The sequence below is a fragment of the Pagrus major genome, chromosome 11 (assembly GCF_040436345.1).
Source record: "Pagrus major chromosome 11, Pma_NU_1.0".
NCBI lineage: Eukaryota > Metazoa > Chordata > Actinopteri > Spariformes > Sparidae > Pagrus > Pagrus major.
This window is the reverse complement of record NC_133225.1, coordinates 31,603,321-31,629,411: the sequence shown is the minus strand read 5'-3', so window position 1 is coordinate 31,629,411 and position 26,091 is coordinate 31,603,321. Positions and strand designations below refer to the sequence as shown.

Below are 26,091 nucleotides of genomic sequence, written 5' to 3'. Positions count from 1 at the left end.
TGTTAAATTGCCACAGGTGAGAAAGGGAGGGGAAGACATGCAGCACAAGGCCAACAGGCTGGAATCAAACCGGGGCTGCTGCTGAGGATTTGCTCTACCAGGTGAGCTCCAATGTGGGGAAAATATTCTAATAATAATAGTGAAATCGACCACATTGATCAAATATGCTGTACTTTTAGTTTAGTTTGTTTACTCAGGTAAAATCTCAGGAAAATTCCAAAACTGTCCCAGGACAGCTCATATCTTCTAGTGTTAAACAAAAAAAATTAGATACATGCTGTCAAGAAGATTGTTAGTTCTTATTAAAGGAATTGAAGCATATTTTAGTCGATGAAGAACTAAATTATTAATTTTAATGACAGTAGCCATGTTTCCATCGAATGTCAAGCAAATTTTTTAAGTGAACTTTTGAAAGTTCACAAAAAATAGAAAAGATCAAAATTTGAATCTGTTTCCATAAACTGTTTTGAGTGAATGAACTGGGCTATGTAATTTCATCAGAGGATGATGTGGTGTAGGCTATGTGGCTAAGAAACCAGGAGACAAAACGGAGAGAGGTCTTCAGGAATTACTTTCGATAGGGCAAGTTGTACTTGTTCTTGCTTGTCAGCTAGCACTGGCCATGTTGCATGCTGTCTGACGACAAAGAAAATCAATGACAGAGATGTTTTCGCCGACAGTGGACACAGCTGATTAGTCATGAGAGTTGAATGTCTGATAGGAACAGGTTTGCCAAATAAACGTAGCGAACATTTTGCACATTGACTCTGATTCGCAAAAGACAAAAAACACCAAGTGAGCAAACTTTTTTGCAAATTTTGCTGTTTCCATAACATTTCCATTGTGATTCTTGTCATTTCTTCAAAACGCACATAAAAATGCTCTATGGAAACACGGCCACTGTTAATTAAAAGATTTAATTAGATTTTAAGTATTCAAAAGATTTGCAGTTAAAAAGAAACAGTCTCGCGATCATTTGAGGATGACCATGTAAGTCATGGTTTGCTATTTTTCCCAGAAGTCAGTGTCCTTGATATTTCTGTCAGGGAAATCTGTCCAGCAGGCGCAGGTGGAAAGAACAAAGGCGTGCCAAGACCTCATCCAGGGTGGCAGGAGAAGCCAAAACACACAGCCTGAGGGAAGAGCAAACACACACAACACTGCATTAACATTTACAGTACATATGGACAAACGTGTGCTGAAGCAGGAGAACACATTAAAGTCCTCATGCAGGAGTGCAGACAGACTCATTTTACACAAACATGCTGCTTTCCTATGCAAAAATACAGAATTAGATAGTAATAATTCAAAATCAGACGCTCTACCTACCCCTCTAGTGTCAGTTTTGAATGTAAAGGGCTTCATTAGTCTTTCAAAATAAAAGTTGCTGACAAACAGTTCACACATTGTGACATATTATGACTTTTGGACTGTAATTAGAGTTAACAAACAGTTAACAGATTGGTTAGGTTTAGGCACAAAAAACCTACTTGCTTTGGTTTACAAAACAATCACGCTTTGGGTTAAAATAACTATGTTCTGTCTCATTATGTAGTGATGTAAAAGTACATCACTCACAATACATCATTTACGTACGTTTAACCTACTTTCATAACATAACTTAAAAACCTTTCACTTTTGAAGAATCCTGGGCTCCGGAGGGAAACACCCATCCAACCTGAGGACACCACCACCCGTCTCTGGACTTTTCTCACTTTTTATACTACTGTACTGGGGGTAACTACAGCGCCACAATAGAAGCGTAGGGCCACTGACCAGGCTGCTGTATTTGATTCATGAAGAGTGAATACAGACTGTGACACTGCTTCACAATCACAGCCTCACCATGAGAAAATAGAAATCAAGTAGATGTAAATAAAATGAAAAAGGATTAAATTCAACGTGTGCTTTTAAAAGTTTGGTGTTTAATCTGAACGATTAAACCTTGGACCTTTCCAACACTTTCCAGTATGTCCTTGCTTTACAAAAAGTCCAGATTATTTCCAAAACCCTCTATCAATTGACCTCTCTCCAAAAAGTCCTCAGTTAGTTTCTACAATCAACATCAGCCCTTTGATCAGCTGTGGCTCAGGAAGTAGAGTGGGTCGTCCACTAACTGGAGGGTCAGTGGTTTCGATTCCTGGTTCCAGCTGCATGTCTAAGTGTCCTTGGTAAAGATACTGAACCCCAAATCATACAGACATGGGGGGCGGAATAAGAGTGCAACATTTCCACTTGGAACAGGCTGTGTAAAACTGGCTTTTGTTTCCCAAAACATCTTCACTTTCCAAAAGTGTCTTCTCGAACCAAACTACTTCCTCAACGTTCTAATATTCCTGTTTTTTTCAAAACTTATAACAAAGTGGCCTCTACAAAATCTACTCCAAAATACCTTCACTTTCCAACGTGTCCTCACTCTGAAGGAATAACACACACACATTCAAACAGCTGTTTTTCTTACCTGATGTGGTAGTTTTGATCCTCTTGTCCGTTCTCACAGCCTGCTCCCAAACACACACCTTCCTCCTCCAGAAGCTTCTGACAGTAAAGCACATCTGCCTTCACTCCCAACACCTGAAATTGATAACCAAACTTCATCAGAACTCCATTTTTGACTTTAACAGTATGCAGTTCTAAAAACAATTTCTTGAATCCAAGTCGGCCAGTGATTAAATTACTGCTAAAATTAAAGTTTTTCGATGCATAAGATGAGATTTTATGCAAAAAAATTGTAATGTATAATATTCATAATAGATTGTGTTAATGATAAAAAATGAAAGAAAACCCCCCCAAATGTTTGCTTTCATTTAACCATCACATTACTGTGTTAAATAACTTAACTGGGATAACTGAGATCCAAAAAATCTATTTGTACCTTTATCACATGATACAAATTAAATATATACGCCTGTTTAACTTCTGTGAACAAATATTATTGATGTAAATAAAGCTTTAGTAACATCAGAATACTTTAAAGGTACAATCAGTAAGTTTTTACCTTATTATTGATTGATATATTCAGATTTATAACTGAAATCCATTACAGTGTTAAAAATATACTACCGTACTACAGCCATGAACTGTAGTAAAACCTGAGCACTTAAGGTCCAGTGGAGATGGTTTCTAGACACTTTTCTGACCTTGGCCTCCTCTATTATCCGAGGTGGTAATTGCAGACGGGGGTAGAGAAAAATTCCCGCCATCGCTGGCTGGCACTTCATCCCTGGAAGATTGTTCAGGAACTCACAAGCACGCTGAGCATTCTGGGACAGAGTTGTCCGAGTGTGGAGAATCTCCTTCGATTGAGAAATGAGGACAAACACAGGTTACCAGGTGTAAAAGCACACAAACTAGACCTTTTAAAAACTCCACAGAGAGTAACTTAAAGCTGCACTAATGAATATCTTTATTTTAACAACTGAAACATTAAAGGAGTCACTTAAAGTCACAGACCAACAGAGAACGATGTCTCGTTTTTAACATGACAGCTATGAAAATACAGATAAAAACAGTATCTATGGAATTAAATAAGAGCCTGTGAAGTGGTGCTCAGACTGATGTACATCATGTTTTATAATCATGAAGAAAATTACATGACTAAATATATGAAAAAATACAAAGGTTTAAAAATGTTTTATACTTTACAACATACAAAGGCGCACTGTTTGATTAATTAGCTAATAAGAGAAAATATTTTTAGTCGAGATCAAAATACACACAGTTACAGACAAGGATGGAATGAGTATGCCAGCTTTTTTTTTTTTTTTTTTTTTTTTTTTTCATGTTTTGGAAGTGTAATAGATGTTGGGAAAGTATCAACATTGTTCAGATTCCCAAGATGTTTTTACTAAAAACAAATCAAACTAAACAATAAATTAATAATTAATTGGTTAACTGATTCCCGGAGTTTGAAATATTCTGCTGACTAAAAGAAAGGCAGGATTGAGCACAAACATTATTTTGTAAGAGACTTATTTTTACCAGAATCTTACCCGTGTGTATGTTTCATAGGAAGGATCTCCAGGTGACGGTGGATTGACCATGGCCTCCAGAGCAAGCTGAGAGGTTGTTGGAGGGGAGGAGGTGCGTTGAATATCTCTTAAATACTCAAAAACTGCTGGGTCCAAGTTAGTTGCCTCCATATAACCTCCTCTCAGACCGCACCTAAACACAGAATGAGCACAGACTCGTCAGTCTGTTGTGTTTGTTTGAATAGAGAAAATATAACATTGTCTCAGGAAAATGACACTGATGCACTACAAATTTGCAACAAAAAGTACATTTTGAAAGAATAGTAATTTTTATCAATATGACAATTAAAGATTTCACTTGAACATTAATTTGTTTTCCGTTATGATTAGCCAACTCAGTAAGTAAATGTTGCAACTTAACCACAATAATAGAATGTAACCAAGTACATTTACTCAAGTATGGTACTTAAGTACTGTCAGTGGTTGCAGAAAGCTCACCTGATGAAAACTTCGAAAGCTATTTTTTATTTTAGTAACTGACAATTTTTCTAACAGGAACAGCAATGTCTTTTTTTTTTAAATTGTTTTTCATATCACAACACTTGTTTTTGCAAGATCATTTCATATTTTTAGGCTTTGTGAGCTCATTACAACAATTTTTCAATGCTCAGTATATTCAGCTTCCTAAAGTATGAGAAAAATACAGTATAAGAGCCAATTGAGGGCAGCAACAGGTTATGTGGTCTAAGTGGTCAAATTACTTGGTAACAAGTGTTGTGGTCACACATTCAGATAAGAAAAGGTCTGTTCCTAAAGCTGCCTCAAGGAACTTTCATTTTTTGTTGACTCTGGCAGCTCCTGTGGACGAAAGCGTTATGAGCACCACCGTCTCCAGACGTGAAGATCTTCAGATGGCTAGCGGGTGTGTTTGTTTTGAAAGCCAGCGATAGATCCAACCCGGATAGGTCGGAATCTGACCCAGTGAAAAGCAGGAAGAATACCTATACAGTAGTAACCATAAAGACGTACCCAATCTTCTCGCTGATGGTCTCGTTTTCTTATGTAGATCACACAGAAGCATCAGTACCAAATTGAGACTGATTCATAACCAGTTAAAAGAAACATCAGTGATACTCACTCTCCTGTGCAGGCATTGGACAAAGAGTTGAAGGAGATCGACTCCACTGTCTCTGAGTACTTCTTTTCCATTTCCTGAAGGACTTTCCTATAGGAGGTAAACTCTTTGTCTTGCCCATACACGCTGTCCTGGTACACCTAAAAGGTGCAAGAAGACAAAAGGAAAAAAGGGAGTTTGTGAGAACCTATGAGAGTAAAATTCTATTATGTACCAGTTTCTTTGTGTAGCTTGTTATCACCTCTTCAGCCAACAGGATGAGGCCCTTGGCTGCAGCAAACTGAATCACTTCTTCCATTGTTTTCCTGTCTTGCACACAACCTATTGTCTCAGAAAAATGACAATGATGCACTACAAATTTGCAACAAAAAGTACATTTTGAAAGAATAGTATTTTTTATCAATATGACAATTAAAGATTTCAATTGAACATTAATTTGGTTTCCGTTATGATTAGCCAACTCAAATCACTTGGTTAGGGTCATGGAAAGATTTGAAGTCAACATTTCTCCTTTGTAAATATTCATCTTAAACATGATCTCTCCCTGTAGAAGTCCTGACTTCAAACCCAACCTCCTCCCCACAACTTCCCTGCAGTAAATGTTGCAACTTAACCACAATGATAGAATGTAACCAAGTACATTTACTCAAGTATTGTACTTAAGTACTGTCAGTGGTTGCAGAAAGCTCACCTGATGAAAACTCAAAAGCTATTTTTTATTTTAGTAACTGACAATTTTTCTAACAGGAACAGCAATGTCTTTTTTTTAAAATTGTTTTTTATATCGCAACACTTGTTTTTGCAAGATCATTTCATGCAGCAAACTGAATCACTTCCTCCATTGTTTTCCTGTCTTGCACATGACCTATCATGACAAATAATAACGAGTATTAGAGACTATAATGCGGAGATGAGTTTATGTAGCTACTGTATGAGGTTTACAGTACCTGTGGGGATCCCTGGGTTGCTGATGTAAATGGCTCTAGGCTTGCAGTGCCCCCTAGCATTCTTCAGAGCTCTGTGCAGCTCATCCAGGTCCAAAGCCCAGCCTCGGTCCTCCATCAGCTGGTATGGCACCGCCGACAAATTCAGCACCATGGGCAGAGTGTCTGAGCAGGGCATTGGGGTCAACACACCTGTCTTAGACTCCCCTTCCCCATTGGCCATCAGGTGCAAAACCATCTTCAAATAATACATAACAACATAATTAACAACATGCAAGAATGTATGCTTTTATTCCACATTAAAGTACTTCTTGTTTTGAGAATAAGAGTTACTGTTGACAAAACCAGACGATCACAATTTTTAAACAGAGGATTATGAAGGTGGACATTAACAACTAAACAGGGCCCTTTTTTCTAAAAACATTTGTCATGTAAACTCGAGCACTTAATGCTTTGTTAAAAAGTTTGCATTCATACAACAAGATTGTGAAAACGATCACTGAGCACATGCATTGAATGATGGTCAGGGGAGTGGACCTGGTTTCAAAGGTTTGCATTTTCAGGCCCCAAAAACTCTGTTGTGCAAAAAACAAACGTTTAGCATTTCATGCGTAAAAAGCCCCTGACAATACTGATTCTACAGCAAGAATAATGATTACCTTTTTTTTTTTTTTTTTAGTAAAGCAAGACATAAAAAGTCAACAGAAAGACAACATAAAACAATGGGAGGCATGACAGGATTAGCATGTGGAGGTTAAACAAACATTGAGTACAGACAATGGCAACATGCTAGCAGAATGACTCTGGAGATGGAAAGGTCGGTTGGACTGAAAGTTCTCAACAACCTCTTTAATGAAACTGCCATGAAAGTTTGTACCAAAATTTGTGTGCTCCTCTGGATGAACAACCCTGACTTTTACTCGAGCACCACTGTGGTTCACATGGTTTTGAGTGAAATGTTTCAACAAAAATTGGATGGATTGCCTTGAAATGAAGTAATGGGCATTTGTGTATTCTACAATGGAAGAATAAACAAAAGATTCTAACTATTATTACTATTACTATTTAACTATAAGCAACAGTAGTTCAAGCACCACTCATGTTTGTATGCCAATGTAGGCATGCAAAACCAGGAGCAGCACTTGAATAGAGCCGATGTAGACTGCCACAGTTGTTCCCAGCAGCCCAGAACCAGCACTTGGTTCACTTTGGTCTAAAAGGGGTATATGTGACGCTTATGTTACTGTTCTCGCCTGTCTGCTCTTTTGATGCTTTGTTTGTATGACACACTAAGGTAGAGACAGAGTCCAAGAAAGAATGCACACATAATAACATAGTTGAACTGCTCATTGGGACATGCAGGGTAAATCCTGGTGCTCCTGACAACCAGTCTGACAGTCTCTATGGCAACTCTGTTAGCTGCTTGTACTGCTGTGAGAAAATGAGAACTGTGCTTTGAATAGTTGAAGTAGTGTAGTGTTTAAGTTAATTTACCTTACCAGAGTAGCATGACTGTAGACTCAGTGTATTCATAATGGACAACACTACTAATAATGCTAAAAAAATCATCATACCAACAAACAATACTGAGAACCACTGGAAATGATGATGTTTTCTGGGTGTGACCTGGCTCCACTATCTCGCCTCATGATGAACTCAGCAATGCTTTCACAGACAAGTTGCATACCTTTGACAGGAGAGTATGAACCTGTCATCGACAAAGTGGATAAATCAGCTGTTAGAGCAGTTAAGGACAATCAGTGAACTATTTTGGGCCAAATGTTTTAAAATCTGTACAAATGATTCAATGTTCTTCATTCTCACCCACACTCCCTCCATAACAGTCCCCCAGAAGCCTCTGTGCCCTCTGCCTGACATCCAGAGGAAGGCAGTTCCCTTTGAGGAGCTCGGGGTACAAACACGCCGCCAAGACCTGAGAAAACAAACAGGGAATGATAGACATGGACAGGCTCAGTTTTTGGCTGTCAGACCGATCACAGGGGATTAAGACAACAGGTACAGCAGGTAAACAAAATATAAAACACCAACCTGGCGAACAAATGAGATGGGAGCCATTCCTGCCTTCTGGGTATCACATGAACTGACATCAATCACCTTCTGGAAGAGCTTCTTTACTCCCTGGGAAGAACACAGTGTGGGTGACACATAATCTAGTTTCATCCATTCATCTCTTTAACTTCCTGTCACCCAATTTCTCTCTTAAATTTCACTTTAAAGGTGTAAAAAAATTATTACAGTGGTGTCAATTATTTATTTATTTCAGAACCATCAGTACTTACTTACTAACTAAAAGGATAATTTTCTCAACCCATAAAGAAAGGCTTATCACAAACATTCAAAATCAACACATCTGCAGATACATGATTTTCACTGGACAGGAAGGCTTTGACAGACTAACTTAAGCTGTCAGATAAATGTAGTGGAGTAAAAAGTAAGTAAGGAAAAGTAGCATTTCCACAGTGTACTAATTCTGTTACATGTAAACGTCATTTGTTACATTTTTACTTAAGTTAAAGTGCAAATGTATTAGCATCAACATGTGCACTGTGTAGTTCTGATGAAGATATTTTAATGAGAAGATAAATATTTTCACTCACTGAAGTTTTTCAGCCTAAACAAACTTAATAAACAAACTCTCTTTGTTTTTAATGACTGAATAAACTGAATAAACAAACTGACCTTAAAGGACAACACAATTTATACTGTTTTACTTTGTTTTATGTGGCGTTTTATGTATGACCCTGCCACCTTTCTAGCTTCAAACACTGTTCTGGGGACCTTATTTTCCTCTGAGAACAGCTGGTATATTCAGATAGGTAAAAATGAAACAGGTTACCTGCTGCACAGAGCTCATCTCTTCTGTCCGACTGTCGAGGTGTCAGTGAGAGGTTCAACACCGCAACACAAAACCTCCTCAGTTAAATAGGCTGATAAAAAATAATAAAAACGACTGTTTGCAAGCCTGCAGGGAAAAGCAAGCCCACAGGAGGAGACACCTTACACAAATACACACTACACCTGAACCAATAGGCCAGGTAACTGTGTACAACTACTACTACTACTTCTTCTACTACTACTAGTGTTCACATTGACTCAAGCCCTCCAAACTTCTCTTTCATAAGTGAGACTAGAATGCATAAAAAGGAGGAGGTGTAAGTATTCTATTTAATGAGTTACTCAAATGTAAGTAAATGTTTTATGGAAATTTTACTTCTTTTGAATATGTGGCTCTCCAGTTAAACTTATCTTTTCATGCTATATTTCTAAACATCTACAGGCCACTTAAATACTGTACAGAGTTTTCTGATGACCTTGTTGAGTTACTGTCTCTTATCTGCACTGACTTTGATTGTGTGTTAATTCTCGGTGACTTTAACATCCATGTCGACAAACCTGAGGACAGAGAGACTGCACTGTACTGAACTTTGGACTCACTCAGCATGTGACGCAGTGCACACACAACAGGGGCCACATCCTAGACTTGGTTATCTCCAAGGGTCTGAACATTTCTAAGGTTCTGGTATCTGATGTTGCTCTCTCTGATCATTATTGTGTTTTCTTTGAGAGTGATATATCTGTGTACACAAATGTTCAGACTGAGGTCGTCTCAAAACGCTACGTCACTGAAACCACCAGTGACATATTAATTCAGACTTTCTCTTCCACACCTCCCCTCTCCAGGTTCTCTATCAATGACCTAATAGATCATTTCCAGTTCAGTTCAGTTCAGTTCATTATCTACCGCTTTTTCCGTGAAGGTCACGGAGATGTTGCCGCTTTATCGCCCCTTTCAGGGGATTGCGGGTTACTGGGGCCAAATCCAGTTCACATAGGGCGGAGGCCAGGGTATATCCCTGGATGAGTCGCCAGCTCATCGCAGGGCCCTCTGGCGGCAGAGGCTGCCACACAAGGTGCCAACTGCGCGCCAGGAGCAGTTTTGGGGTTCAGTATCTTGCTCAAGGATACTTCGGCATGTAGCTCAGTTCCGCCCAGGGGAGCCGGGGTTTGAACCAGCGACCTTCTGGTCACTGGTCACCTGCTCTACCCACTGAGCTACAGCCACCCCATAGATCATTTCAGTTCTAAAATTACAAATGTTATTGATGCCATTGCACCCACTAAAGTGAAGGTGGTCTCTGGTAAGAAAAAATCTCCTTGGAGAAATGCCACGCTGGTCAAAATGGAAAAAAAGGAATGCCGAAAAGCAGAGCGCAGGTGGCGAAAAACAAATCTCCAGGTTCATTTTGACATTTATAAAGAGAGACTTTACATTTCTAATTTAGAACTGAAAAAGTCAAGGCAGTCCTTCTCAGACATTATCACCAAAAACAATAATAATGCACGTGCCCTGTTTGCTACTGTCGATAGGCTAACAAACCCTCCTGTGCCAGTAGTGACTGAACATCTATCTACCAGGGCCTGTAATGAATTTGCATCCTTCTTCACTGACAAAATTCATGTGTTGTTGTTGTTGTTGTGTTGTCCATGTGTCCACGTAAAACCAACTCTAATATCATGACACAATTTGATCCAATCAATGACAAAAACCTGCAAGACATAATACAGCACTTGAAATCTTCCTCCTGAAAGTTTCAGACTGCATGACTCCAGATCTGCTACAGATTGTCAACATGTCTCTTCTCTCAGGCGTCTTCCCACAAGCCATGAAAACTGCAGTCATTAAACCACTCCTGAAGAAGAACAATCTAGACACATCAGTAATGAATAATTATAGGCCCACATCAAACCTCCCAATTTTAAGTAAAATCTTTGAAAAAGCGTTTTTTTCAACAGCTGAACAAATACTTAATAATAAATGACTGTTTTGATGTCTTCCAATAAGAATGACTAACAGTCTCTGCTCAGTTTCAATCTGTAATGTTGAAAACTACAAACCAAGCCAGAAACCTCGGTGTAATCATGGACTCAGACCTGAATTTCAGCAGCCACACTAAGACAATTACAAAGTCAGCCTACTATCACCTTAATAATATATCAATGTTAAAAGGACTTATGTCTCGGCAGGATTTGGAAAAACTTATCCATGCATTTATCTTCAGCAGACTCGACTACTGTAACGGTATCTTTACAGGACTCTCTAAAAAATCCATCAGGCAGCTGCAGCTGATTCAGAACACTGCTGCTCGAGTCCTAACAAGAACCAAAAAAGTAGTTCACATCACTCCAGTTCTCAGATCTTTACACTGGCTTCCCGTCAGTCAAAGAATAGATTTCAAAATCCTGTTGTTGGTTTATAAAGCACTGAATGGTTTTGGGCCAAAATACATTTCTGATCTGCTGCTACGTTACGAACCATCCAGACCTCTGAGGTCGTTGGGTCCCTAGAGTCAAAACTAAACATGGAGAAGCAGTGTGCAGTTATTAGGCGCCGCATATCTGGAACAAGCTCCCAGAAACCTGCAGGTCTGCTCCAACTCTCACCTCTTTTAAATCAAGGCTGAAGACCTTTCTGTTTGCCACTGCTTGTCACTGAAGCAATTTTAAGGTTTTGAACTGCACTGTGACTTTTATTTTCTAGTATTGTCTCTTTTAAACCTAATCTTTTTAGCCTAATGTTCTGTTTCTTGATGTCTTCCTACTGTAGTGTAATATAACCATATAACCATAAGTAAGTAGTTAGTGGTTAATGACAACCGGTAACAAGTACTGAGATATTAAAGAATCTAATCAAAATATGAATGAATCATAAATGAATGGAAAAAAACATGTAGTGCTCTGCACTTATTATTAACTATTAACTATTATTATTGTTAAAAGAGATGCAGTCAGTAAGGCAGTAGAACAAATCAGGGAGGAGAGAAAAAGTCTCACAGCCGCAACACAGGGAAGGTGAGGTCACTTCGTAGATAAGGCAGGCTGGGAAAATCCGATGCACAGAAACATCATAGGGCATCCCAATGGAGACCTTGTGTCAACGCATGCAGAGCTTTGGTCGACCGAGGTAGAGTTTGCGCAAGAAAGGAACATCAAAGAAAATGCAGAATGTCGACAAATGCAGACATGGTTTGGGCACGTGTTTTAGCCTCGTGCAGGAAATTACCCGAGTCAGCAAAATTTGATACATAAACAAAAGAACAAGCCAGGATTGGACAAACCATGGTGCCCAACCCCTGTTTTAGTGAATAAAAGGAGTATGTGTTGTATTGAGAATTTGGGTCTTATCTGATGAACTTTTGTCTGTATGATCTCATGTTTTAATTGTCGACAATTAAACATTACTGCACTCAGCTTTGGAGGACTCCTGGAGATTATTTCCTTTTTATTGGTGACTTTTTGAAGCTCTGAAAAACCTTTTCGGACAAACAAAGGTTAAGAAGTTACATGACACTACTTGTTTTTAATGTATATTAAATGCAATTTTTAATTTCTTTTAATGTAATTTTATGCCCCTGTAAAACACTTTGAGTTGTCTTGTGTCTGAATTGTGCTATACAAATAAACTTGCCTTGCCTTGCCTTGCCTTACTACTACTACTAATACTACTACTAATACTACTACTACAACTACTACTACTACTACTACTTACACTACTACTACTACTACTACTACTATACTTATACTTCTACTGCTACTACTTCTACTACTAATAATAATGCTGCTACTACTACTACTACTTCTACTTCTACTACTGGTAGATTGTTTGTCAACGCAATAGCTTCAGAACCCTGAAATATGCAGTCACAAAATTTTGTGTGTAGTTGAAATTAAAATGAAGGCTGCGTTCGAAGATGGGTGTTGTCCCAGCAGTGGGGGACAGGTTAAGGTAAGGCCCAACTGACATTAACATCCCCTGGGCTGAACGTACAACAGAAAGAGGGGGACACAGAGGTGGTGTAGGCTCTTCAAGTATTCAAGTAGTTGATAAAACATGTCTAGGGGACAAATATTGACTTATGGTGGTATTCAGGTTTTTTTCTCGTGGGCCACTATGAGTTTGTTTTTTACTGAAGTGCATCATTGTACATTTAATTGTACTTGTGTTAATTAATGAGGACGTTTGTTTCTACATGTTTGTTATAATCTGCTGTTTTAGTTCGTGTACAGAAGAATCTGTTGGTGAAACGAGATTTGTTTTGCCTCCACCTCCAGTATCTGAAAATAAAGATATGACACACACAAGTAAAGATGAATAATGATAAATAATGATATGATAAATGAAGTCTCTATGATTCTTATTAGGGCTGTCACAATACCAGACAAAGGCAAAGAAAGGCACTAGAATAACATTTAAAAACAATGAGCAACAACAAAAACTAATAAAATTGATCAAGATTGAAAAAATTATATATAAAAATACGATAAAATTAAATAAAATACAGTTCCAGTGCGTGTTAATGAAGGTTCTCAGTCATCCAGGTCAGGTTTCTTGAAGACGTTTCACCTCTAATCCAAGAAGCTTCTTCAGTTCTTACTAAGTGGAGGGGAGTTGCAGGCTTTTAAACTCTGTGTGGGAGTGTCTTTACGGAGTCGTGAAGGACGTGTGAGCTCAGAATTTCAGAGTCGACCTGGATGACTAAGAACCTTCATCAACTTTTTTGTTTTGTTTTGTTTATTGCTTTTTCCGTTTTTTATTAAGATCTTAATTTTAAATTCAGCATTTCTTTCTGAAAGCTTTCATGTCATGTGACCCATTGACTCAAAATCAGCGCAGAAACTTCTTCCAATACTTCAATGTCCGATGAAAGAAGGTAGATGGAGGAAACTGGTCATTCCTTTCCTTTGCAGGGATAGCAGCTTGGTGCTAACTTGCTTTGTGTTCCTTGGATTGTGGAGCAAGCTGGTCAGCTTTGCGTCACAGCTGCTGTTGCTAACGTTGCATCGCTGCTGTGAGGAGAAGTTCTTTGTGGGCTGCTGGAAATGCAGCTGGCAGCTCTCAGGAGAACAGCTGGGGCAAGGCCCAGTGGGAGTAGAGCTGCAAAAGAGCTCTGGAGAGTGAAGAGGGCAGGCAGCCCTGTGGGGGAAGAGGTGGAGAAGAGAGAGAACAAAGGAAGGAGCTGGAAGTTTGACTACCTGGTCAGTTGGGGGTCTGTCACTCAATCAAAGCTGGGTCTCTTGGCAGTCTTTGCACCTACCGGGGAATTCTGGGGAACTGAATACAGTTCGGAGTCCATTTAACTCCATGTGTGGGTCCCTAAAACTGGTTGAATGAGACACACCTCATTTTAGTGGATTTCAGTGCTGTTTCAATTTTTTATTAATATTTTAAATTAAAAATTCAGCATTTTTGTCAATAGGTTCCATTTATAGTCAGCATTTTTTTCAGGAGCTTCCAGATTATGTGACCCATTGACTCAAGATCAATGCGGGAAACTTCTTCCAATACTGGTTGAATGGGACACACCTCTTTATATTAGATTTCAGTGCTTTTTTATTTTTTTATTATTATTTATAATGAAAAATCAACATTTCTTTTCAATAACCTCCAGGTCATGTGATCCGTTGACTCAATATCAATGGCAAAACTTTTTCCAATACTGCTTTAAATGAGACACGCCTCATTTTAGTGCTTTTTTTCTTTAATTTAATTAAATTTTTTCTTTAATGAAATCAGCATTTGTCAATAGGTTCCAGTTATAGACAGCATTTTTTCCAATAGCCTCCAGGTCATGTGACCCATTGACTCAAAATCAATACTAAAATGTCTTATTGGACCAAATGATTGGGACACACTTCTTCCAATAAAAAGAGTTATGTCCTAATCATCTGGTACACATATACAATCCAGAAGTGATTTTGAGTCAATCGGTCACATGATATGGAAGCTATATATCGATATATATGTAGATATGTTACAGCAGCCTTTTCCGTTGTATGCTGGTTGTCAACCAGTGTAAAGGTGCATCACAGTGACCTAGTATATCAAAGCAAGAACAGAAGAAACGGAGACGATTTAAGAGGTGCTAGATTATTTACATGGAATTATCATAGGTCTATTATTAAGACAATATCAATATTTCATTTTTTAAATATTACTGTTATTGTTGATACCTAGTTTGAAAACATTTGGGATATTTTAAGAATACAACTTCACAGAATATAAAACAAAGGTCAAATTGTTAAGACATATTAATGCGGTATTTTTATGCATTATATCTTGTTGGGAGGAGATTTTAAAAAGTCAAAATCATTGGAACACAGGCTGAAATAACCTCACTTTAAAGCCCTTTTAATACACAAAATCTGTAAAATTGCTCTTCATTTGTCTTATGAAGCAGACGTTTTGAAAAGACCGTGCACACAGGAGTACATGAAAGAGCTTTATTAAATGGAAACTTGCACAGGATTTTTAATGCAGAGTAATAATACTGGACAGTTAGTATAGATATGGAGAGAAAACACAACTCGAATCAAATCGCCTAAAACACAATGTGTATAGGCCAAGAAGACGACCTTTGCATAGAAGTCCCTACCCAGTGCAACTGTAGCATAGGGAGAAAGCGAGAGGTTTGTGTCTACAGGGACATTTAAAGGGAGCTCCAGGTACACAATATTAATTTCTACATAAAGTTACAGTATCTTCAATCTGAAGTCCATTATCATTCTTCTAGTATGTTCTTTCATCTATGAAAACAGGATCTACACCTGTCTGATAAATAAAAGAAGTTATATACAAACAGAAATTAGACAGGAGGATGCTGGGAAGGTGAAGTAGCTACAGAAGGCGGGAGGGCATTATTAAATATGAAGCCATGCAGTGGGTCGAATCAAAGTTGTTTTTGGCAGATCCAGGACCAGTCGAGCCACATCTGTTCATTAGAGCCAGATGATGGGAACTGATCCTGATCTTGTGGTTCAGATGTGAGGCATTAAATCTGAACCGGCAGGTAAAGGAGTGCTTTGCTTGTTTTCTGTGATAGCCCTTGGTTGTCGTGTGTGTGTGTGTATGTGTGTGTGTGTGTGTGTGTGTGTGTGTGTGTGTGTGTGTGTGTGTGTGTGTCTGACCGTGACAAACACACCTGAGCCCCTGTGCAGGTGACATCCAGCGGCACTGTGAGGAACGTGTTCTTCCTCTTTCCTCCTCCCCTGCTCGCTGTTCTTGTGCCTCTTTGAAGGTAGTATAGATATATTTAGAGCCCTTTGAAGAAGTATTAAAGACCTTCTCTGTGTGGTGTGGTGAGGATTTGTTCGTCCAGTTTGTGCTCTCCCAGGTAGAACAGGATCGTCTATGACAGGACCTCCCACCACCTGGGGGCAGAGTTCATGTGATCACCCGCAAAAGACCTGATCTTTATAGGGGGGAACAGACTTCAGTCTTTAAACCCCTTTGAAACCCATTTCATGAGTCGTGGTCCGAGCCAAGCGAGTGAATTCCTCCTCCAGTTTGATAGTAGTTTTCCCTTACAGGGCCGCTATTTCCAGTTGTAGAGAAAGCAGTCTGCTTTCTTTTACCTTGTTAAACACTAGAGTAATTATACTTACTAAAACTCAACATCAAAGGCACATACATGATATTTACTTTTTGCTACGTGTGCCCACTGCTCCCTTTTTCTTTGTTATTCCATACATCTGTGTAACCTGAGTTTTCTTCTCCCTTATATCCCGTTTTTCTTACTAAAGACCAAAACACAGTAAGAGTGAACTTGATGAGCTTTCAAGCTTAATTTCCAAATTGTTTTAACATCAGTATTGTGGCGGGTTAAAAAACCATCTACGCTAAAGTTTCTAAGTTTCTAAAAGGTGTCAGAAGCAGTCAGGCCGAAGAGATGTTTTGTCTTTGCATGTGTGTTTGCTTTTCTTAACAGACAGAGTTAAAATTGGACAGAATTAATCTTTTGTTGAAAAAAAAAAAATAATAATGGCAATGTTCTGACAATGTAAACATTTGATTTCATTTTGACTTTTTGTTGTGTTGGCAGTTGGCCAGCAGCATGTTTATGATAATTAGCTGATATTCGCTAAATTAAGGGTCTTAAAACTCTACCAGACGTGCTCATCATGATTAGAACTGCAACTAATGATTCATTTATTGATTAATCGACAAAGTATTTGTTCAATAAAATGTAAGAAAATAGTCAAAAATACCTACAATTATTATCTAAAGCCCAAGGTTGCACCCAACGCTTTAAAAATTAACAATTTATGATCACAAAACACGAAGAGAAGCGGCAAATGCTTGGTATTTTTTGTTTTTACAAATCACCTGAACAATTAATAAATGTTAAAAAATAGTTGCAGATCAGGGATGCAACTAACTGTTACTTTCATTGTTGATTAATCTGTTTTATATTTTCTCGATTCATTTGTTGTTTCGTCTTTAAAATGGCAAAATGTCGATCAGTGTTTCCCAACTAAACATATTCACTTTTCTGTGATAGAAGAGCAAAGAAACCAGAAAATGTTCACATATTAGATGCTGGAATAAAATGACTCAAACTGATTAATTGATTATCAAAATAGTTGGTGATTATATTTATAGTTGACAACTAATCGATAAATTGTTGCAACTTAATTTTCTATTCGCGAATCAACTAATTATTTCAGCTCTAATCATGATAGTGAAATCCAGACACCTTTCCTTTGACCCTGTGTCTCTCCTGCCTGTTTAATTTCCATCAGAAGAAACCCATCCCCAATTCTCTCTTAATGTGTTTCAGCCTTCAGTCCATGATTGTTTGTATAGCTTAGTTTTGTGAGGTTTTTCTTTTTAGTCCATGAGATGCTTCTGTTCGTCACTTCTCTCTCTGCTGTTAGTACAACAGTGTGCAATAAAATCTCACATTTTATTGTGAAGGAACATGTTTTTGTTTCCAGTTAGAAATAGATTGCATGTCGCAGCTGTAGAGAGCCTGTTGTCCTCGCAGGCTGTCACTGCACAGTACTGGTGGCAGCGAGCGTCAGGCACTGTTTGTGTTGGACTTTAGCGCTCTCTGGTGGACAGGAGGATTAGCTGCGCTTTGCTGCCACCTGCTGCCTCAGCTTCTCCCTCCTCTTCTTCTCCATCAGCCTAGAAAAGCAGAAAAAAACATTATTTTGTTTGTGAAGGGTTCTGTTGTATGCTTGACATTTTTGTTTGTCTTCAGATAGATTTAAGAAATCTCATATTAGAATTACAAGTGTTGAATTCAAGTTTAAAGGTAAAGCTGCAACACGTCAGTTTAGATTAAATAAATGTGATCAGTTTTCAAAAATCTCTGGTCCACTTGCTACAAGTTGAAGTAGTAGTAGTAATAAGTATGCAATAAATAATGAAAAATTACTCAAGCAGGCAGTTGACGTCATAATAACTAACTATTTTAATAACTGATTTAAAAGAAGAAGCTCCTTAACTGTGAATATTTTCTGTTTTATTTAGTCGTTAATTACAGTAAATTCAATATGTTTTGACACAACAATACACTTTTAAGAATATAACAAGTATTGTATTTATTCAAGTGTCTGAAAATATTTTTATGAACATTTCAATACTGGTTGCCAGAGCCCTTTGTGAGTCTGACAGCTCATTTTGTCCAATTAACAATCCAAAACTGAAAGAAACTTATGTGACACAGAAATCCTCTTAATTGAGAAGCTGAAACCAGAAAATGTTTTATCAAAATTGTTAATGAGTTTTCTGTTGGATCGACTTATCAATCTACTTATGGTTTCAGCACTAATAATACATTAAAAATACATGGAATTTAAATGGGAGTCTAAACAGATCAGTTACACCATGCTTCTTCCTCAGTGTCTGTGCTGTAGGATCAGTCACCTTCGATTTCGAGCCTCTACCAGCTCACTCAGCTGGTCCTGAGCCGCTCTGAGCTCCTCCAGACTCTGCTGGTAGCTGAGATCCCCTGAGCCTGACCTCTCCAGGAGGGAAACCTGGTTTGACAGCTCGCTGGTTCGATCCCGCAGTCGCTGGATGGACATGTACAGGTTCTCATCGTCTTCCTCCTGCAGCCACAAGAAGTAATCCAGAACAGCAAGTAAGTTACAGCTTATGAATAGAGGTGCATATGAGAGGTTTAGATCAACGATAGGCTGGTTGATGATTTAATATCATCATTTATTAACTAGGGTTTGGCGGTATTCAATTTCTTGATACCGATAAACCTTCTCCATATTTCCCAAAGGTGTACAGTACTACCACCTGCTGAAAATCAAATCACATTGTAATTTAGCTGGTATCGCAGCGACCAACCCTGCTACTACCTAGCTATAAAGTGGTGTAGTTTGTAGTGCGAAATCCCTGAAATCAGTTAGCATTTTTGCACAACTGGTTCACTCGTCTCAAAGTCTGTGAGTTTTTTAAAATTGGTTTTCACTTAAATGCCTGAAATAAGGTCTGTGGTTAACACAAGCTTAAGATAGTTACACGTTTTGTTCTACAACATAAAATACATCATGAAATGTCCCACAGTTTAAATATAGAGTGCTTATGTGTGTTAAAAATGGCAGAAGTGTGTAAATGAGACTACAGAGGTTGTCAGGGACATTAAACGTCATCACAGTGAACACAGAGACTCATCTACTCACTAGTCCGTCTTCACAGGCCCACTTTAGTTACAAACTGTTCTAACTCTGACTTTACAACTTCTACATTGATCAGTTTATAGGAAACCTGTTTAGTAATTGTGTCGAAAGAGGCTAAATGGTAATGTTTAAGTCATGTGACCACGATGTAGTGCGTTTATAGCCTAACATTAGCTTTTTACTGCTAGAGTTTCAATTTACACTTTGAACATCTCTACATCATCTGTTAAGATTATTTTGCCGAACGTATCAACACAATTGTGTCTGCCACAGAGATTATTTTCAGCGATATTACAAAATCATGTTAAAAAATCTCACAGGCTTTTTGTCAAGGGAACCAGGGCAATGCTAACTTCTGGGTTTGCCTATAAAAATACGCCTTCCCTACACCACCCTATAAGCGAGAGAAAGAAAAACAGTGAGGTTGGGACAGTATACCTTGGCATTGACAATCTCTATATGAACCAGAAGCGAAGCCAACTCCAGCTCTTCACTGTAGCTGTTTTTCAGGGGGACGCTCCTGTACCCTGATAACACAACAGGCATAAATCAATCAACACATAGAACACAGTCACAAGTCAAAACATTGACAAGAATTTACAATTCTCAGCTTTACCTTCAGTGTTAATTTAAATACCATGATATTTGCATTTAATGTAAACAGCTATTTTGCAGAATTGTCCACGATCAGCATCCATTATTCCACATTCACCTGTTCGCAGCAGACGCACAGGGTAGGTCGCCTGTGCCAGGAAGTTGGGATCACTGAACATGTCCTCCTCGTAGACAGTGAAGCGCAGAAAAGAGAATGTGGGGTTGTGGATGTCAAACACAAACTGCTTCTGCACCCACACTGGATTCAGACCATTATCAGCTGGGAGGGTCAAGAAGAAGAGACAGTTAGTGAGCACTCAACCCTCAGGGCATGAATAATGACACGGATGTAAATCAACGGCAGCAGCTGTCTTACCTACAACATCTGTCTTGCACTTGCAGCTGTCATAATCAGCCCCACAGATCTCCACCTCCACAAATGGACAGACGATGCTACGGCCATTTTTGGGCAGATGACGGGCTCCGAGCACCTGATAGAGGAGGAGTGGAAGAATTTGATCCAACACTTAAAATGGCTCAACTTAATGAATCACACTAATAGTTCAATCCGGGCTCAGAAGTTCCTTTTTAGTTCTGTCTGCGATCGACCTGAGCGGACCTGTAACTGGACGGTGATTGGCTCCACATGCAAGGTGTCCTTGTCGAAAGGGTCGAAGGTGTCGTCCCTCATTATATCAGGCTGGGGAACGTAGCCACTGCCACCTCCGAGCATGAAGAGCGCCTGGTTCAGCTGCATGGGTTTGTCTACATATACACACACACACACACACACACACACACACACACACACACACACAGTGTCATATTTGTATTTATTCAACACACGTTACACAGACATTTATCAATATCAAATAATAAATCTCTATAATTGCATTTGTGAGTTTCAAAGACAAGTAGAAAACGTTGTTTATGAGTAAGTTACTGCGACTGAACTAGCATTTAGCTACTTAATAATTGTAGCTGCAAGTGTAACACTGCTTATTTTAAATGTAGTATTAGAACTTGCACAAAGAAGCTAATTTGATGAAAATTGGGGCAAATTACTCTTTAACCTTGATTACAAAGAAACACACGTCATCAGTTTGTGTATCTTTTATAGATTACTTTTCACTTCTTTGTCAGTTGTATGTATTTGTGTCTGAGACAAGGACAATTAAGTACCTGGTAAATCTACTTAACGTCTGTGCCTGGCTCTCTGTAAAAGCCTCTATGCTCCATCTCAAAGTGAGAGAAAAGTTTAGTACAAGCTTTACATGTATAAGTGCACACTGACCTGGGGTCTGGAAATTGAGTGCGACCAGCTGGGAGCCGCAGAGCCACATGGGCAGCGGGTCATAGTTGGACGAGTCCAGCCTCTGTCCTCGGGGATAAACTCTGGAAAGCTGAAGGCGGTTGTATTGCAGGAAGCGTTTCCCTCTGCCACGAGTCGCAAACTTCTCTGCCTTTGTTTCTGGGAAGGAAGACATGTCCCGGTAACACGCCCTCTCCGTCCCTATCTCTGGAAGCAGCAGCAAATCACACAATTTTAATAAATACACACAAACTGTTAGGACAAGAGAAGAGAGAGCAGTTTGATCCGTACTGTCCTCGTTGAAGGGGACAGGTCTGCAGTAGACCACCAGCTCAGACAGCTCCACCGCGATCTTCTTCCTCCTCTCCATCTGCTTCTCCTCCTGCATCTGTTACCATAGAGATAAGACAACCATACTGTTGGGTCAGAAGTGACAAACAATAAAAAAAATCCTTCTAATATTAAAAAAAGACTTTTTGTTAGAATTCAACTTAAAATGTTATAAGAGATGGTAGTTTAAAAATCCAGATGGCTGCTGTAGTGTCGCCATCAGGAAACTTATTCCAAGATTGAGTTTGCATCAGTTTTGATATACAAGACATTTGATGTTGTACTGACCCGAGCATCAGCATTCTGCGTAGCCTCTCTGATCTTGCTGACCCAGCTGGTCAAGTCCTCTAGACTGTCAGCTGCCACATCCAGAGTCTGAACCGGGTGAGATGACAGGTGCTGGGAGTGGATTGTGAAAACGTATGGCCGTGAATTCTTCCCATCCTTATGCACCACTGCACAGACAGATGGAGGGAGGAAGAGGTGAAGTGGTAGAAGGACAGTTTTATGTGAGATTTTCACAATTTGAGAATTGATAATTAGATGTTAGCCTTTAGGCAGTTTGCTCCGAGGGATGAATAGTATCAACAAATCTGATCTACTTGCAACTATTGTTTAAAAAAAGGAGGAAATGAAAAGGAAATTGATCTACGGAAGCATATTGCTGCCATGCTAGATAAAGAAAAATGGATCAGTATCGCATTATAATGTCAAAGGTTTGTTAAACAAGATATTTTCAAGTTGTAACGATTACGAAATACAAAACTCAAGTTTTAACAAATAAGAACTATACAACATGCTATTTATCTTGTTACATCATCAAACGTTTCACATCGTAACAAGAACTTATGATATACAATTTATTTTACAAAAAACATTTCAGTTTATAGCAAGATAGTTAATTGTTGGAACAAGAAAACTTTCTCAGCATAATAAACAACGACAACAATAGACTGCTGTATGAGAAGTAGTAGATGTTGGTGGACCTCAGAAAGTCACTGTGAAGTCACTGTGCAGTGTTTACTGTGGAGTACTGTGTTTACTTCATAGATTTGAAAAAGATCACTGAGGACCAATGTGATGGAGTGAAACTAAAGTTCTGAGTCAGAGGAAAAAACTTGATGGTTAAATTTCGACCTGGCTAAAAACAGCTGGAGTTGAAATGAATCAGCATTTTTATGTTCATGTGTTCCAGATTTGGTTGGTTTAACAATGGAAGAACTCTTTTTTTTCTTTTACGTGTAGGCAGTGTTTGGTTGGATGTTGGAGTTAAATTGCATTATTTATAGTGTTATAAAATGCTGCCATTGGCTAGTCACACCTAAAAAAGCACCTATCTGATACAACTGAAAGTTTTCACCTCTGTTTGTCTCAGGAACAGGTTTGTTTATGGGACTCACCTACATGACAGGTGGGAACATCAATGAAGCCCTTGAGGAATGTTCCCAGAGGACTGTTCTCTGTGGACTGAGACAACAGAATCATACAAAACATTATTGATTATGATTGGAAAAGCAAGATAACCATTGGACACTCGTCTTCCTGTAAGAATCAGAACTCACTGCTTCATCCAGCTCTCTGACAGGGGAGCTGGGAACCTCCTCCACGTAGTTTGCAGGAAACCACAGCTGTTTCTTTCCTCCGTAGTCACCTCGCCACCTGAAGACGAGACGCAAGTTTGTGACAGGCTTCTCCAGATGTGAAGTAACATGTGACAGAAGTACATGTACACTGAAATGTACTCACCAGCCGCCCTCCTGCTTATCCACATTGAGGATGAGCGCCTGTTTGGGGAAACAGAGCTCGTCTTCCCTCTGAGCTCGATAGTCGTACAGAGCTTTGACTGTGCACTGAAACACAGCAGCAAGAGGCACTGTCAGGCTTTTTCCACAGTGTATTTTTATATACAACCACTGGGGGGAGCCATATCTTGAAAGAGTAGATTTCTATTCCCACCCTTCACATATTGCTAACAATTGTTCTTTCATTTGTTTTCTTTCCTCCATTAACATCTTTTCCTTTTTTGTTTTTTCTTCCATTAACTTATCTGAAAACACAAAAACTCAAATCTTCCCTTCAGTATTTTACAATCACGCCTTTAAACAAGTACTTTGCTGTCTACATTTACATTAAAGGTTGAATGCAAATATTTACTGTACTTGTTCTACTGCTGCTGCAGTACTTCTTTTACTGTCCATTATTATAAAAAAATATATCACTATTAGCTTTCATACACTTATTAAACTGGAGGTCCATTGTGCAGTGTCACTTACCCGTGCTGTGGGCATCTTATTGGCCTCCACATAGAAATGAGGAGTGCGAACCTCATATAGTGCCCCATAGTCAAGCTCCTGAGAAATAAACAATTCATATTTAAATCTGCAGTTACTGGTGCTATTAAATGGTTTGTTTTTAATACTAGTATGAAGAAGAGTAACTGTCTAAGTGGTACAACAACAATCAAAAACATAACCAGTCATGATTTTTATGTGATGCGAATAAAAATGTGTTAGTTCGCTGCTATAAACAATGTACTGTTTTTAAGCGTGCTTTGCATTGTTTTAGATTTCCAGTTGTGGTTTTCTTACTTTCCAGTCAGCCACTGGTTTCCATTTGATTCATTTGAAGTCGGTACAAAAAAGATTATTATAGTTATTAATTTTGTGAGCCAGAAAATACAAGTGTCATATTTTAATTTTTATATTGTTTTGAGGGAAAATGAAATGCAAAAAATGATCATCATCCACTAAAATAATGACTTATATCGCAAAAGAAATGTTGCAGGTGGATTGTAAAAGACTGCATTGTCGAGCAACATTAATGTAAATCTGAAAGTCATAACTTTTTGTGAAATTGTGAGAAAATCCTTTGATCGACCCTCTGTAAAATCTAATCTCTTGAGAAGAAAAATGATAGATATTTGCTGGTCAAACAAAAACAACCAGAGTGAAGGATGTTGCTTTAGACTTTGGAAAAATCTGCTGTACATCCTTCATTTTTTTTCTTTCTTTTTATGGACTGAATCATTATAAAAAAAAATAATAATAAAAAATAACCAGATTAATCAGAACTGAAGGTAACAGTTGCAACTAAACTCTGATTTCAAGTCAGCTGAATGGAAACCATGAGCTGCCTGGAAGATGTGAAACATCTAAAGTTAGTAGATTTTGGGAAACTAATAGCAATAATGTGAGCATGTAATATGTGATTTTAACAAACATGTTTTAACTGAGCTGTGTGTGACTCACCGTGGTGCCCATCCGGTCCAGAGTGTCCTCGTTGATGGGGTAGCGGAGCCTCATCTTGCGGTACAGAGGATGTTTCTCGTAGTAGCTCACGAGGTCGACGAGGCTCTCAAACTCTGCCGAGCTGCCCAACATGAAGAGACGACCTTCCTGCTGGATACGACAGTGTTTGATCTTCCCCTCCGCCCTACAGACAGATGGACAGAGAAGGAAAATCAACCACAAAAAGAAAGATTTTTGTTTTTGCTGGCTTAAAAATGTAACTGTTGATGTTGTCGTCATGTTATTGTGTGACTACCTGAAGGAGATGGCGTAGGAGTTGTGTTCGCTACGCTTTCGCACCAAGAAAGCTCCGTCTCTGGGAACACGCATCAGCATGTGTTCAGCCTGAACACGGGACAGACTGGAGTGGTACCACCTGGAAAACAGACAACCATTTTATAACAAACTAATATCACCTTTTTTCATTTGTACTTTTCTGCTGTTCTCAAAGAACGAAGACTGTGACATCTTTGCAGACGTTAATCACTCACTCTCTGCTCTCGTGTGCGTTGGGCTGCGGTACGGGGCTGCCCAGCCTCATCTCGAACTCGTTGCAGCGCAGAGGTGTGTCTCTGTAGTGGCAGATGAGGCGGTAGAGGCTGTCAAACACCAGGTTGTCAGTCAGGTAGAAGCGGGTGGAGCCAGACTCCTGACGTGAATGGATCCTGCAGTGCTGGACTCGACCTGAGCGCCTGAAAGAGGAGGAACAGGAGTCAGTCAGTACATTGATCTGTCATAAACCAACAACAAATCATTTAAACTCTCTTCTGTTGTGTCTACTGGAAGAAAGAGACCAAATAGAGGAAGAGGATGTCCTGTGTTGTTACTGACCAGAACGAGAGGGTGTAGTCTCCGACAAACGTCTCACTCTCCCGGACCAGGAAGGTGCCGTCTTTGGCCCCGCCCTCACAGTAGTCCTGCAGGAGCTTCTCGGCCACCTGTCGACCATCGCGCCCTCCGCCCAGCTTCCCGTGGAACCAGCGCTCTGCACAGTGCTGCTCATTGTTGTTACACTCCTGGACAG

General features: G+C 39.1%; 2 protein-coding genes across 4 annotated transcripts in view; both read right to left on the bottom strand.

The window, feature by feature from the left end:
- Positions 1-1,042: 1,042 nt before the first annotated feature.
- Positions 1,043-8,925, bottom strand: LOC141004312 (alanine aminotransferase 2-like). The gene is made up of 11 exons (XM_073475743.1): positions 8,908-8,925; positions 8,100-8,189; positions 7,875-7,983; positions 7,625-7,758; positions 6,054-6,288; positions 5,348-5,427; positions 5,110-5,246; positions 3,993-4,164; positions 3,141-3,296; positions 2,462-2,574; positions 1,043-1,133 (listed from the first exon to the last, which is right to left on the bottom strand). The coding sequence occupies exons 1-11, from the start codon at positions 8,923-8,925 to the stop codon at positions 1,043-1,045; spliced, it is 1,335 nt and encodes a 444-aa protein (XP_073331844.1).
- A 6,411-nt stretch (positions 8,926-15,336) lies between these two features.
- Positions 15,337-26,091, bottom strand: part of LOC141005186 (1-phosphatidylinositol 4,5-bisphosphate phosphodiesterase gamma-1-like) — a 34,634-nt gene continuing 23,879 nt past the window's right edge. For 2 of the 3 annotated variants that reach the window (XM_073476971.1, XM_073476973.1), the window contains 16 exons: positions 25,899-26,083; positions 25,559-25,759; positions 25,324-25,443; positions 25,029-25,212; positions 24,054-24,131; positions 23,527-23,630; positions 23,343-23,439; positions 23,181-23,247; positions 22,069-22,235; positions 21,433-21,838; positions 20,758-20,903; positions 20,515-20,629; positions 20,257-20,418; positions 19,983-20,071; positions 18,781-18,965; positions 15,337-18,036 (listed from right to left, as the gene is read on the bottom strand). In XM_073476971.1, coding sequence (XP_073333072.1) covers positions 17,976-18,036; positions 18,781-18,965; positions 19,983-20,071; positions 20,257-20,418; positions 20,515-20,629; positions 20,758-20,903; positions 21,433-21,838; positions 22,069-22,235; positions 23,181-23,247; positions 23,343-23,439; positions 23,527-23,630; positions 24,054-24,131; positions 25,029-25,212; positions 25,324-25,443; positions 25,559-25,759; positions 25,899-26,083 — 2,367 coding nt within the window. In that variant the 3' untranslated portion in view covers positions 15,337-17,975. The remainder of the gene's footprint in view (positions 18,037-18,780; positions 18,966-19,982; positions 20,072-20,256; positions 20,419-20,514; positions 20,630-20,757; positions 20,904-21,432; positions 21,839-22,068; positions 22,236-23,180; positions 23,248-23,342; positions 23,440-23,526; positions 23,631-24,053; positions 24,132-25,028; positions 25,213-25,323; positions 25,444-25,558; positions 25,760-25,898; positions 26,084-26,091) is intronic. The other variant, XM_073476972.1, reaches the window with a different exon arrangement.

What these genes read in the sequence shown, in the direction of transcription:
- LOC141004312 (XM_073475743.1), bottom strand. An exon ending in CAACCCAGGGATCCCCACAG is followed by an intron (nt 5,428 to 6,053) that starts GTACTGTAAACC and finishes CTGAGACAATAG; the next exon opens with GTTGTGTGCAAGACAGGAAA. An exon ending in TCATCCTGTTGGCTGAAGAG is followed by an intron (nt 5,247 to 5,347) that starts GTGATAACAAGC and finishes TGCACCTTTTAG; the next exon opens with GTGTACCAGGACAGCGTGTA.